The sequence below is a fragment of the Nansenia antarctica genome (assembly GCF_963989245.1).
Source record: "Nansenia antarctica genome assembly, chromosome: 2".
NCBI classification, from domain to species: Eukaryota; Metazoa; Chordata; class Actinopteri; order Argentiniformes; family Microstomatidae; genus Nansenia; species Nansenia antarctica.
The window spans coordinates 6,048,975-6,061,949 of record NC_137675.1 but is presented as its reverse complement, the minus strand read 5'-3'; the positions used below and the strand labels follow the sequence as shown (position 1 = coordinate 6,061,949).

General features: G+C 44.9%; 1 protein-coding gene across 1 annotated transcript; it reads left to right on the top strand.

Annotated features, from left to right (window-relative positions):
- Positions 1 to 4,384: 4,384 nt before the first annotated feature.
- Positions 4,385 to 12,641, top strand: LOC308149712 (condensin complex subunit 2-like; the record flags this gene model as incomplete). The annotated part of the gene is made up of 14 exons (XM_080522610.1): positions 4,385 to 4,432; positions 4,636 to 4,784; positions 4,899 to 4,989; positions 5,105 to 5,197; positions 5,520 to 5,637; positions 6,780 to 6,922; positions 7,526 to 7,715; positions 8,499 to 8,584; positions 8,908 to 8,950; positions 9,124 to 9,230; positions 9,464 to 9,583; positions 11,558 to 11,721; positions 12,103 to 12,178; positions 12,588 to 12,641. 14 exons carry the CDS (start codon positions 4,385 to 4,387, stop codon positions 12,639 to 12,641), a joined length of 1,482 nt encoding a protein of 493 aa, XP_080378736.1.
- Positions 12,642 to 12,975: the final 334 nt, after the last annotated feature.

The following is a 12,975-nucleotide window of genomic DNA, read 5'->3' as shown; positions in this document are numbered from 1 at the left end:
TTTAAAGGGATAGATCACTCAATTCCCATCAGACTTTTATGCTTATCTGAATCAAATGTCTGGTACATGTTGACACCCAATATTACTCAATATATATTTTGGTGATTTAAAAAAAGTATACTAATATTACACATATTAGGCATTACAGCCTACATTTAAAAGTAACTTTTGTTTTGAGGTTGCATCCAGTACCAGTTCCAGATCAGTTTAATTATATCAATCATTATTTGCTGCACTGTTAGATTTATATTTATATTAGGCTATATAGATTTATACTTGACGTGGTAAACCCATTCGCTTTCGCTTATAATGCACAGCACAGCAATAAAACACATACAATAATACAATACAATAATACATAATAATACAATAAAAACACATACAATAAAACACAACTGACAATTTAGGCTACTAAAAACAGTAGTGTGCAGTGAGCGTGATACACAACCATTTAACAAAACCACATCTTACCCCAGTAAAGTCCTTTTAAATAGTCAGACAACGAATCTTCTGTAAACAATCTCAGTTGTCCGTCTTGTTACCTGAAAGCACCTGAGAGTGCTGACGTACTGCTCTACTCTAACACGACAGAATTCTGTGTGCAAACACCTTCCCCCTTGCGTCCAAATTGACAGCCACTGGATGGGCACTTTCTCTGGAACTGTGTCCTGAAGCAGAAGTTAATGTTTACAGATTGGTCATAAATGCAGCACCCTGTTATGTGGCGCCTGGGTAACCATATAATAATTGGACATGGCACTGACTCAATTGTTTATGTCCATCAACATATTGTCTCTCTCTGTACTTTCTACTCTGCCAGATGTCAGTAATATTCCCATATATTTGGCTTCTACCATCAGACTAACCTCTGTACTGTTTTTATTTGTGGCAACACCTCACTAGGGAGTGGGGGGAAGGAATACACTACAGCACGATGTTCAACCCACAGTGGAGTTCATTTCATCCACCAACGTCTCCATCTAGTGGCCTAAACGAAGAATTTAAGCAGCAACGCTGAGCGTTTCATACAGTAAGCATACATATTACAGGTGAAAGGGCATAAGAAAAGCTCCAACCAAACTCCAAGCTTAGTATGTGAATACATTCTTTTCAATATTCCAAATCAATTTCTCCTTCAGCACAAGAACACATACAAAAGACAAAGGACAAAGAAACACTCTTGCTCCTGGTTCTGCATTTTGTTTTCTACTCGACGACCCATGATAAAGATTTGTAAAACATCACCATTCAATAAAGGAGCTTACCTGATACATTCAGCTAAAGCTGCCGCCTTTGAACGACGGTCTCAGTCAGAAGAGAGAAAACCTCTGATACCTGAGTCTGACGAGGACACATGATGTTAGTTAACACATATGTGCCACACAGCACATGTTAGCGAACACATGTCCAGTTGATCAGTAACAGCTTTTACTGTGTTTTCTCAACGAAGCACACATGTGGTCAACAACTACTGATGGTGAGTAATCCCCACTACTCTACACTAACTAGGTAGTAAGTGGGGATTACTCACCGAATCCATTGCATTGCAATGTTTTGGCTCGACCTGCGAGTGTGTGTCGTTGACTTTTAACAACGTTGACATTTTTATTGACACTTTTCAGAACGAAAGTCTGAACATTTTGATTGGTCGCCGACGTGTTCCCGCTCTCACCAGCTGCTGTCACATGGTAACAGTTCCACCTCACTCTGTGGTAGGCTAGGTGGAATTTCCGTCATATTGTTTTGTAGACAGATTGACTGTAGATTCTCCGTTCATGACTTTCCCTTGACTTCTCTCCCCCATCAGGGGCTTATAACAGGGCTATAATCTGTGGACATCAAATGGCGGTTACCATGCACTACAGCTGTTCTATGGACAGAAATGTCCCTATCAAAGGTTATGCATATTGTCTGGTACGCTAATATTAAGGATTGCACTGCACTAACTATCTTGAGGATGGTTTGGTCGGTAAACCTGAGGCAACGGGAGGGGGTGTAGAGGGGGACGAGGTCGGCAAGGTAGGAGGGGGCCAGATTGTTGATGGCTATGTAGGTGATGAGTAGGATTTTTAATTGGATCCTGTATTTGACCGGGAGCTAGTGTAGGTTTTGGAGGACAGGAGTGATGTGGTCATGGCGGCGAGTGGAGGTCAGCAGACGGGCAGCAGAGTTCTGGACTGGATGATGGATCATCCTCAACAACCACAACCACAACCACAACCACAACCCCATCAAGGGTCATTAGTTGGTGCAGTTCTATGCTTCACAGTGAGCCTGTCCTCCGACTTGGCCACTCTCTGTCATATTCTGAAGTAAACAGGGTTGGTCCCCTGTAAACTCAATGCTTTTTACACAACAGAGCCATATCTGGTGGTATCTCACAGGTGTTTTTTTAGGCACAAATACTGGAAGGTCATCAACTTAAAAGGCAATCTGATTGTTATCTTGCTGATATAATGAATCAGACTTATTAACATTGTATAACCGTCATACTGTACTTTAGTTGACAGTGCACATACAGAGGCAGTAAATCAGATTCATATGGATGTATAAACAGACTGACTGCAGCTCTGCTTACTTCCATCACAGCCATGGCCTGGAGAACAGTGTCTGTGTTGCTTCTGGTCTACCTGTCAGGGGCTACCTCTGGGATCAAGCTGGAGGGGAACGGGGAACATTCTGATTGCCATCAACCCAGCAGCAGGCCCGGATTAACCCCCTAGGGTGCCCTAGGGTGACCAGACTTGATGTGTGCCCCCCCAACACACACACTTTTTATTTATTTAATTTTTTTACTTTGCAAGTGAAAATTTGATATTTACTATGGTTACAAAAACCATAGATTTACAAGAGCATATAACTACAGTACAGGCTCATCACAGTTGGGCCTAATGCCGTAGTATAGCCTTGACACCAGGGCTGGACTGGGACAAAAATTAGGCCCTGGCATTTTTGGCCCAGACAGGCCCACCCCAATCGGTCGGACCACACCCACCAGCACAAAAATACTTGCCTTATATACTCGTCTTATATAATGTGCTGTACAGTCATATGACAAACTGTAGTATTCCCCCAAACCACTACAAAGACGACTACATACAATAAGCAATGGTACCAGTGCAAGTAGACCAGTGTACTCAGTGATCAGATTCCAGAGCGAATTTACGAACGCAGCCTTGTTGTTCTAGATTTATTTTTCCATTATCAACCTATCATTGCGCTTTAGAGTAAAACAAAGCACGCAACTGTCGCGTCTATCTTTTCATGGCAACTCTACATTGTGATTTACAAGGGATATTAACTAATATTAAGTAATATTATTACTTGGTTACATTTTGCAATTGATCCGCGGTACACATGCATGCCGAACCGTGGGGGGCGATCCGTTACACCCCTACACAGCTACCTATATTTTCCTTACCGGGTCAACGGTTACAGGCTGACTCGGCCCCGCTTCTTCTGTATCCTCTCTATCCTCTGTATCTGTACCCTGCTCCCGCTCCTCCCTGCCAGCCTCCTCTTCAACCTGTTGCTGTTGCTGCTGTGGTAAACTTGAGGGTGCAGCAAACATGTCCCTAATGTTTACACATTTGGCAGGATCTGCCTCGAGTTTCTTCTTGTTTTTCTCCCTAAGTTTTTCCCAGCCTCCCTTCCGTTTTAGTGTGCTTTTGCGCTCCATCTCTCTCAGTATCTATCTAGTAACTATCCAGGCTAACTAAATGTATTTTGCTGGCCGGCTCGGCCCAAAACTACCGCAAAACTGAGACGCGGTCTGGTGCTGCGTGCGTGCGTGACCCCTGACCCCCCCCCCCCCCCCCCCCCTTCTCTCTGTTGATTGGGCCAGCCCAGTGTCTGTATAGAAAATTGACCAACGGGCCGCTGTCCCTGATTTATGGGCCGTTCAATGGTAGCTTTCGGCCGGGCCGGCTGGTAAAAAAAAAAAAAAAAAAAGTTTTTTTTTTTATTTTACCGGTCGGCTCGGCCCAAAACTACCGCGGCCCACCCGGTATGCCAGATGGCCAGTCCAGCCCTGATACTGTACATATCTATCTATCTATCTATCCAATCAAATGACTTGGCCCCTTTATGATGTTGAACCCAGTGTGCGCTCCGGCGATCTCAGAGCGAATTTACGAACGTAACGCGCTGTATTGCTTGACAACAACAGTACCTTGACAACAGTTCACGTTGTCCAATGAAATGTCACAAATACTTACTCCGCTCTAATTGGTCGATTACAGTCGCGAGTCTTGAAACAGATGTATAAATATAGCTGGATGACGTAGCTCTCTCTCTCCTCTCCGCGCATCACCTGTACATGACAGGTGAATTATAAAATTAAAAACGATTTTACCCCTCAACTCTCAACTTTCACTAAACAACCATGGCTACCACACCTACCACACCTACGACACACGAGAAGACAGCGAAGGTGAGTTTCATTCATTTTCATTTCACATCTTTACCTCAGCGATGTCCTAGCTAGCTATTAGCTATGAGCTAGCTGTTCTGAACTCTGCACTCTACGAGATACAAGACGGCACCTCGCTAAACAACAATAGTCATATCAATAATAACCATGTCATATAACTAATAACCATGTCATATAAATAATAACCGTTTAATATAAATTAGGCAGTCAATAGTCCGACCACCAGCACCCCGCTACTGGCGTCTTTTCCTGGCAACGACGATGATCTGGAGCGGCGGCAGAGCCGTCAATCCCGGGTCATTGACCTACAAAGTGCGCCTGAATCGCCGTTTAAGGAGTCTGCCTCTCATAGGTAGGGGATATCTGTAGCCCACCCCTCAGCACAAGTAATCCCCTCTACTGCATCTTGACAGGTGTGATATTGATTCAGACCTTTTTATAAGACATTCCTTTTGTTTGTATTCAGCACCACAGGGACCCCCGCTGCAGTGCCCAGGCTGTCAAACGCACAGATCTCAGAGCATTACTCCACCTGCATCAAGCTGTCCACGGAAAATGTATGTAGTCATTCATGCGTATACCTTGTAACTAACTGACATTCTGAAGAATGGGAAAGACTGAAGTAAATGTCAAGACAAGACAAGCCTTATATTCCTTCCCCTGTTTTCTCAGAAAATTACAATCAAGAACGCCTTTGGTCTCCACCTGATTGATTACATGGCTGACATCCTCAAGCAGAAGGATTCTGAGGCCACAAACTTCAAGGTATGGTTTTATACATTAATTATTCCATCTGTGTGCCTCTCTTGAAATCTCCCCATCACACAATACTTCAAGACCGAGATGCCTTTGCTACTGAGAGCAGGATGAAAAATGAATGCAGAAAGGATTCAAAGGAATGACATTTTCCTAAAACTAAGACATGTTCACTACCGGGTTACGTCACTGCTCGCTGTCTCAACTTGACGTCCACATGCGGAACTCCGACATCAATGGGAAATGTGATTTAATTAGCCCACGTGTGGAGGAGTGGATTCCACCCTCGGTGACCGTCTGTTTAAAGTGCCTCTTGTTTGTGGCTGCCCAGGTGGCTGCTGGGACGCTGGACGCCAGTACAAAGATTTACGCCGCCAGAGTGGATGCTGTCCACGCCGACGCCTACAGAGTGCTGGGAGGTCTGGGTGCTGAGACTAAGCCTGCTGAAGGTAGGAGTCCTACAGAGTGCTGGGAGGTCTGGGTGCTGAGACTAAGCCTGCTGAAGGTAGGAGGTGGGCCATGAATTGATGCTTTTATCAATTAATTAGAATTTGTGGTTTAGGACGATGTTTGAAAAGGAAAATGGATTTTCACTTGAACTGGGTAATTATGGTAAAGAACCACTACCTCTTCCCTGAGCCCCCCCACCCGCCCCGGCAATTAATATCCAGCACCACTCATTTCTTGAAATTATGAAAATTATGAAAAAAACGAAAACCAGATATTGTTTTACATACACCCCTTTGATTCTGCGACTGGTTTCTGGTCTCACCAGCAGCGTCACTAGGCTACACTTTTAAAAAGGGTCCTATAATTGATTTGCCATTTGTAAGAGAAGATAAATAGAATAAAAACCTGAAGGCACTAAAACTAGAAATCAGACAGTAACTCTTTTTTTTTCTTCTACAATGCTGAATGCTGCAGTTTAAATTGTTTTAACTTTAAACCAGTTGGTCACTGAGTACTGCAGAGTACTGTTTTTGTTGCTTGAATAAAGGCTGGCAGTCTTTAATAGCCAACTGTTGTTGTGGACTATATACTGGGGAAGTATTTGTTATTATTCAGGAGTTTCTCTGTCAGAACACTCAGCAATTATATTTGCTAACGTTTTAACTTGCTTATTTTCCATCTGCAGACATCTCACCCTGCAAAAACTCTCTCGTCACGCGCACACACTCGCGCAAAACCTTGTATTATTCTCCAGCGATGGCACAGCGCGAAGCGAAGTGTGGAGATAGGTCTGGTTATGCGAAGTGTTTAGATAGGTCTGGCTATGCGAGACTACGGCGGACTAACGTTACCAACGAGCCCATGGGCTTGCCACTGTCGCCAGATTCGGGTTGGGTGCGTTTAAAAAAGCGGATATTTTAGCCTGCTTGTCAGATGTTTGGTATCTACGTCTGTAATAAATCCTCTTTCTTGGGGAGGCAGGAGGTTCCGTTGGGGGGGCAGCCCGCCCTCCCAAGGCAATTGTAGGGGAAACACTGACATTATTATTATTATTATTATTATGATTATGAATTTAAAAAGAATCATCTTCTGATCCATCCTTCCCCTTTCCTTGTTGCGGTTTGTGTGGCTCATGGTCCAGGGGGTGACGGAGACAGGGACAAGGGGGGCTCAGAGGGAGAACTGGCAGCCAGGCAGGTGGTGAAGAAGAAAAGGCCCCCGAAGAAGACGGTGGAGCAGAACCTGAGCAACATCAACATCTCTGAGACAGAGAGGAAGTGTGAGGTGAGGTGGAGCAGGCTGCTCCTCAGAGAACAGAGGGAACTGTCTGCTTGATAGAGGGAAATAGCTACAATCAGTAAACAATGCAATGAAATGCTTACTTACAAGCTAACAGTGCAGTGACTCATTGAACACTTTATTAGGGACCTGTACACCTTCTCATTCATCCATGTGGTGTAATGGTGTGGGGAATGTTTTCTTGCCAGACTTTGGCCCGTTAATACAAATAAATCATGGCTTGAATGTTACAGCCTATTTCAGTATCGTTGCTGACCATGTGCATCCCTTAATGGCCACAATAATAATGGCTAATGGATAGTTCCAGCATAATGCACCATGTCACAAGGCAAAAGTCGTCACAAACTGGTTTCATGAACATGACAAAAGAGTTCAGTGTTCTTCAGTGGCCTTCCCAGTCACCAGATCTGAATCCAAGAGAACACCTTTGGGACGTGGTAGAACGGGACATTCACAGTGGATGTACCATGATGGAACATCATCAGCATGGATGTATATACCATAGACTGGATGTATATGCCATAGATTGGATGTATATACTATGTATATAGTAGGATGACTGACTTGTCCTCCCCCCCCACCCTCCAGGTGGACCCCATGTTCAAGCGCATGGCGTGCTCCTTCGACGTGAGCAGCACGGCGGGCGTCTTCCTGCCCGTGGTGTTCAGCGAGGACAGCCGCTGCCAGCTGCTCTTCCCCTCCCACATGACCCTGCTGCACGCCAGGCCCTCCTGGTCCCCGCCTCCCCCGCAGCGGACGCCTTCGCAGCCCTTCGCAGGTAAACAAGGAGCAGAGCCAGACACACTCCACCACCGTGTCACTGCACTGTGGTGTCACTGCACTGTGGTGTCACTGCACTGTGGTGTCACTGCACTGTGGTGTCACTGCACTGTGGTGTCACTGCACTGTGGTGTCACTGCACCGTGGTGTCACTGCACCGTGGTGTCACTGCACCGTGGTGTCACTGCACTGTGGTGTCACTGCACTGTGTGCTGCCCCCCCCCCCCTGGTGGTTTGGGCCTAGTAACTGGATGTACCGATCCGTGGCTGAATCGCCCAAAAAGTCTTTCCCTTGATATCCCCCTGGCATCCCTTCTCCAAACCCATTAGAGGAGGAAGGTCAGTCTTCTCCAAACCCATTAGAGGAGGAAGGTCAGTCTTCTCCAAACCCATTAGAGGAGGAAGAGGGAGGAACCTCAGTGAGTTTTGAGAAGGAGGGGCGGCTGTGGCGCAGGAGGTAGAGCCGCCGTCTAATGATCGCAAGGTTGGCAGATCGGCGGTTTGAGCCCCGGCTGGCCACATGTCGAAGTGTCCTTGACTCCTTGGGCAAGACACTGAACCCCAAATTGCTCCCAGTGAGCGGGCCGGCGCCTTGCATGGTAGCTTGCCGCCATTGGTGTGTGAATGTCTGTGTGAATGGGTGAATGAGAGGCCGTTGTAAAGCGCTTTGGAACAAGGTCAGTCCATTTACCATTTAGAAGGGAGGTGAGGAGAGAGGGATGTGAAGGAAAGAACAAAAAAAGAACAAAATCAACCCCTGCGTTGACTGTGTTGGATACAGGTGGTCTCCAGAGGGCCCTGAAGAAGAGTCTGTCCATCTGCCCTTCCCTGGAGGACTTCTCCTTCCCCAGCTGGAACCCCCATCAGGTCAGAGCCACACAACAACCACAGACCACCCCAACATTGTTTTTACGTAATTATAGTAGATAAGTCACATTGCTTAACTTAACACAGTAACTTTACACATATTTCACAATATATAGGTTTGCTGTGCTGTGTTAGAGAAGGCAAGAGACCATCTAGTGCTCACACATTCAAGCCTCTCTTTTTAATTGTTGTCTGTGAGCGGATAGTTCCTATTATATGAATTCTCATCTAGTTCTGTCTCAAACTATGCCGTGTTGGGTCCTTGAATTTGAGGGAATTGAGTCTTGAAAGTCCTTGAAAGGTGCTTGAATTTGATGTTTCAGAAGGTCGGCCCCGGCAACTGGCAGTTTAAGCCCAAGCATAAACGTGAGTGTTTGTTGTCATACGAAAGAAGCCGCTCTGTGTGTGTGTGTGTTGGGAGGGAGGGTGGATGGGGGGTGTATGTGTTGTTTTTAACACTGTGTTGTCTGTGACATTCCCTTAACTACATCATTGATCATTGACCCTCCCCCCCTCTCTCTGTTTTTCTCTCTGCTCAGAGGACCACGCGCCTGACAAGGAGACTCGCAAGAGGAAGCCCAAGAAGGTGTTTGAGATCGACTTCAACGACGACGTCAACTTTGAGACCCACTTCTGCTGTACCAGAGTAAGCCCCGCGGTCGGTCGCCCCTCGAGTTCACCGGCCAGTTTTTTCTGAGCTGTTGTCATAGTTACAAAGAAGTGCTGTGATTGCCACTTCTTCCCGATGCTATTTTGACGCTATTTCAAGTGACTGACAACCCTGTGTCTGTCGGTGTGTGTTTGTGTGTGTGCGCGAGTGTCTGTATGTCTGTTTGTTTGTGTGTGTGTGTGTGTGCGTGTGCGTGTGTGTGCCCCCAGGCTGCTACCACTAACACCAAGTCAGCCCTCAACACCGGCAACAAGAAGACCACTCTACCTGCAGACTTCAAGTTCCCCCCGGAGACCCTGTCCCAATTCAGCCTCAAGCCCTCCAGCGTGGTAAGCCCCCCCCACCCATTAAAGGGTTAGTTCACCCCCCAAAATCATAATTTCTTAATGTCTCTAGGGAGCGCCTGTCAGTCCACTTTGGGGATGAACTATCCTGTTTAATGTTCAGTCTTAAGCCCAATTTATACTTCTGCGTAAAATCGACGGCGTAACCTACGCCGTAGCCTGCGTAGGCCCGGAGCTTACGCCGTAGGTTGACGCGCACCTCTCCAAAAATCTAACTACGCAACACACCTACGCAGACCGTAAGCACTGTGATTGGTCCGCTTGCAGGGCTCGACAGTGCGACTGTTTTGGTCGCATTTGCGAGTGAATATATTTCTGTGCGACTTGGAAATACATTAAATCGCACCAGTGCGACTAAAAAGACTGCTGAACTACTGTCATGCGCAGTCAAACTTATGTGTATAAGCGATGAGGGAATGAAAACAGTGAACAGAAACGCGTGTCGCAGAAATGCTTCACGCGAGTCCTATATGCGCTTAAAATGCGCATAATGGGTATATGGGTACAGCTCTCATAGTTCGTAGCGCTGTGTTTTGTTAGCCGCTAGCTGCTAGCTAGTTAGCAGCGTTTGCTTCCGGTTTCATTACAAAGAGGTTAACCCTATATGTGCCTGACGTCTAACAACATTCAAATGACTCTAACTTCATATTTTTTCGAATTTCAATGTATGACACATCATTTGAAAGCTTATGATCCGTAGTTCCAATCCACAACACGTCACATTTGAAAGTGTTTATGTAATTTTTTTACATTTGAAAGTGTTTTTTGTTTATATATATTTATATTATACAATTTACCAGTCATATTCTGGAATGTGTCTAAATGTTTAAGTTCCATAAGTATAAGCAAAATAAAGTAACAGTTTGTAAATAAAATAAAAACACGAACCGTGACCCAAAAACCGAGGTTCATACCGAACCGTGGGCCAACTGAAATGAATATTCTTACTTCCCCTTTACATTGTGTGAGTCTCCATTTTTATTACGGCCAAGAGCCGGTTATGATCATTTTGATATGTTATGATTATGATAATTTGTTGTCGTTGTTGACGAAAATTGCGCAATTTTCATTGTGCTACTGAAATTCTTGGTGTGCTACTAAATTTTTCAACATGGTAGCACAGTGCTACCTGGGGAAAAGGTAAGCGTCAAGCCCTGGCTTGGTAGCACATGATTCCGACTCTCTCATAGGCCAAAATGCGGAACCCATGACAGAAATGTAATTTACTTTTTCTGTAATTACTTATTAAAGATTTGAAAAATTATGATAGCCATCTTATTATCTTAGTTTAATGTCATTTCAATGCATTATAGACATTTTGGTTACAACAAGCATAACAAAACAAAAAAACGCTATTATGCCGCTATGAGTACACCGTTCCAAAGGAGCGCCCCAAGGAAGCGTCAAGCACAGCCTTCCCATAAGGAGCGCGATTCACATTTACAAGATGTACAATCCTGTTTATTTAGAAATAAATTATTACCTGTGGCGTTTGACAGCGGATGATGATAGACATATTTAATTAAAGTTATCTATAAGAACTGTGTAGCGTTACATTCTCGTAAATGCTGGTAGCGTTACATTCTCGTAAATGCGGAAGCCATGACAGAAATGTCATTTACTTTTTCTGTAATTACTTATTAATAAAGATTTGAAAAATTATGATAACCATCTTATTATCTTAGTTTACTGTCATTTCAATGCATTATAGACATTTTCTTTACAACAAGCATAACAAAAAAATCTATTATGCCGCTATGAGTACACCGACCAACGCGACGCAGACCGACCAACGCAGAACTATAAATTGGGAGAGCCCTTGCGTAGGCTACGGCGTAGCCGCGCGTAAATTCGACGCAGAAGTATAAATTGGGCTTTAAACTCGCTCCTCTGTGTTGGAGCCGACTCCAGGCTATGGAAGCTGTCTGATCTTGACACTGTTCTGTCCGTCTACGGCAGCTGTGTAAAGACGAAAAGCGTCTGTCCGGGGAGCTGGGGGAAGGCATCGGAGACTACGACTCCAAGAGTATGGACATGAAGAGACTGAAGAACTCCATGTGGAACATTCTGACCGACACGCCAGAGAAAAAAGCCACGGTCAATTTCTCTTCTCTGCTTGAAAGGTACCACAGGGCCTCGCCACTGAGCTCCCTCCATGTTATGTCTTGTCTAGCAGACTGTGTGTGTGTGTGTGTGTGTGTGTGTGTGTGTGTGTGTGTGGAGGATGGGGCTTGGCTGTTCCTCAAAGCTTGTAGACATGCATCATTTAAACGGCGCTCTAAACAGAGAGGTTTTGGAGGGTTCCAAGCGTTGATTCAGTGCTTACAGGGGTGTGAACATGACGTGCGTGCAGATGAATTAATGCAGTGTCTAAACCATGTTCTCTCTCTCTCTCTCTCTCTCTCTCTCTCTCTCTCTCTCTCTCTCTCTCTCTCTCTCTCTCTCTCTCTCTCTCTCTCTCTCTCTGTCTCACCTGTCTCTCTCTCTCTCTCCTGTCTCTTCAGTCTGCCCTCCAACATGGCTCAGAACCTGTCGGTGCCCCTGGCGTTTGATGCCCTGCTGCACCTGGCCACTGAGAAGGTGAGTTACTACTGTAGTCCTCATGCCATTCCTACACCAGGGACCAGACCACCTGCTGTTGATGATAGGTGGAGCATGTGGTGGATAGGCTGCTCGTACATGAACCCAAAAAGCATATTTAAAATGATCTGTGTTGTTGAAATGTTCTTTCTTTTTAACTTCCAATTAAAATGTTACGTTTTTAACAGTCATGAGTATCATCATGACAATCTCTATCAATTCAAATCAAACTTTATTTATACACACATTGTACACTGCACATTTAATATACAGTACAGCTTAACAGGGAAAAATGAGTCAAAACAGAGAGAAAATTAGAAGATAATAAGATAAACCTAGCAAGTGAGTGTGGTGGGGGAAAAAAAGTTGCCGGGTCATTCATTCTAATGCATTTTTGCCCTTTCAACAGAATTTGGAGCTTGTCCAGGTGGATGACATCATCATCATCAAGCAAGGCCACTGAGAGGGGATGGACATGAAGTGTTTTATCTTAAAATGTTTTTAAGTGTTTTAAAGTGTTCTGTTTTTAAAGTGTTTTAAAGTTTTAGTTTTAACGGGGGGGTGGGGGTGGGTGCGCTCAACGCCGGGGGCAGCGACGGCAGCGACTGGGATGCACGCAACTTTTTTTGTTGACAGGGGGGGGGGGGGGGGGGGGGGGGACATTTCTCCTTCACATATATTTCAGACGACATTGTAAATGTTTTCAAGTCATCCTGATGGGCCTTCAAGGCTATTTGAATCTTCGTGTTATATATTTATTCTATTTATTTAATTAATATTTATTATACTATTTACTT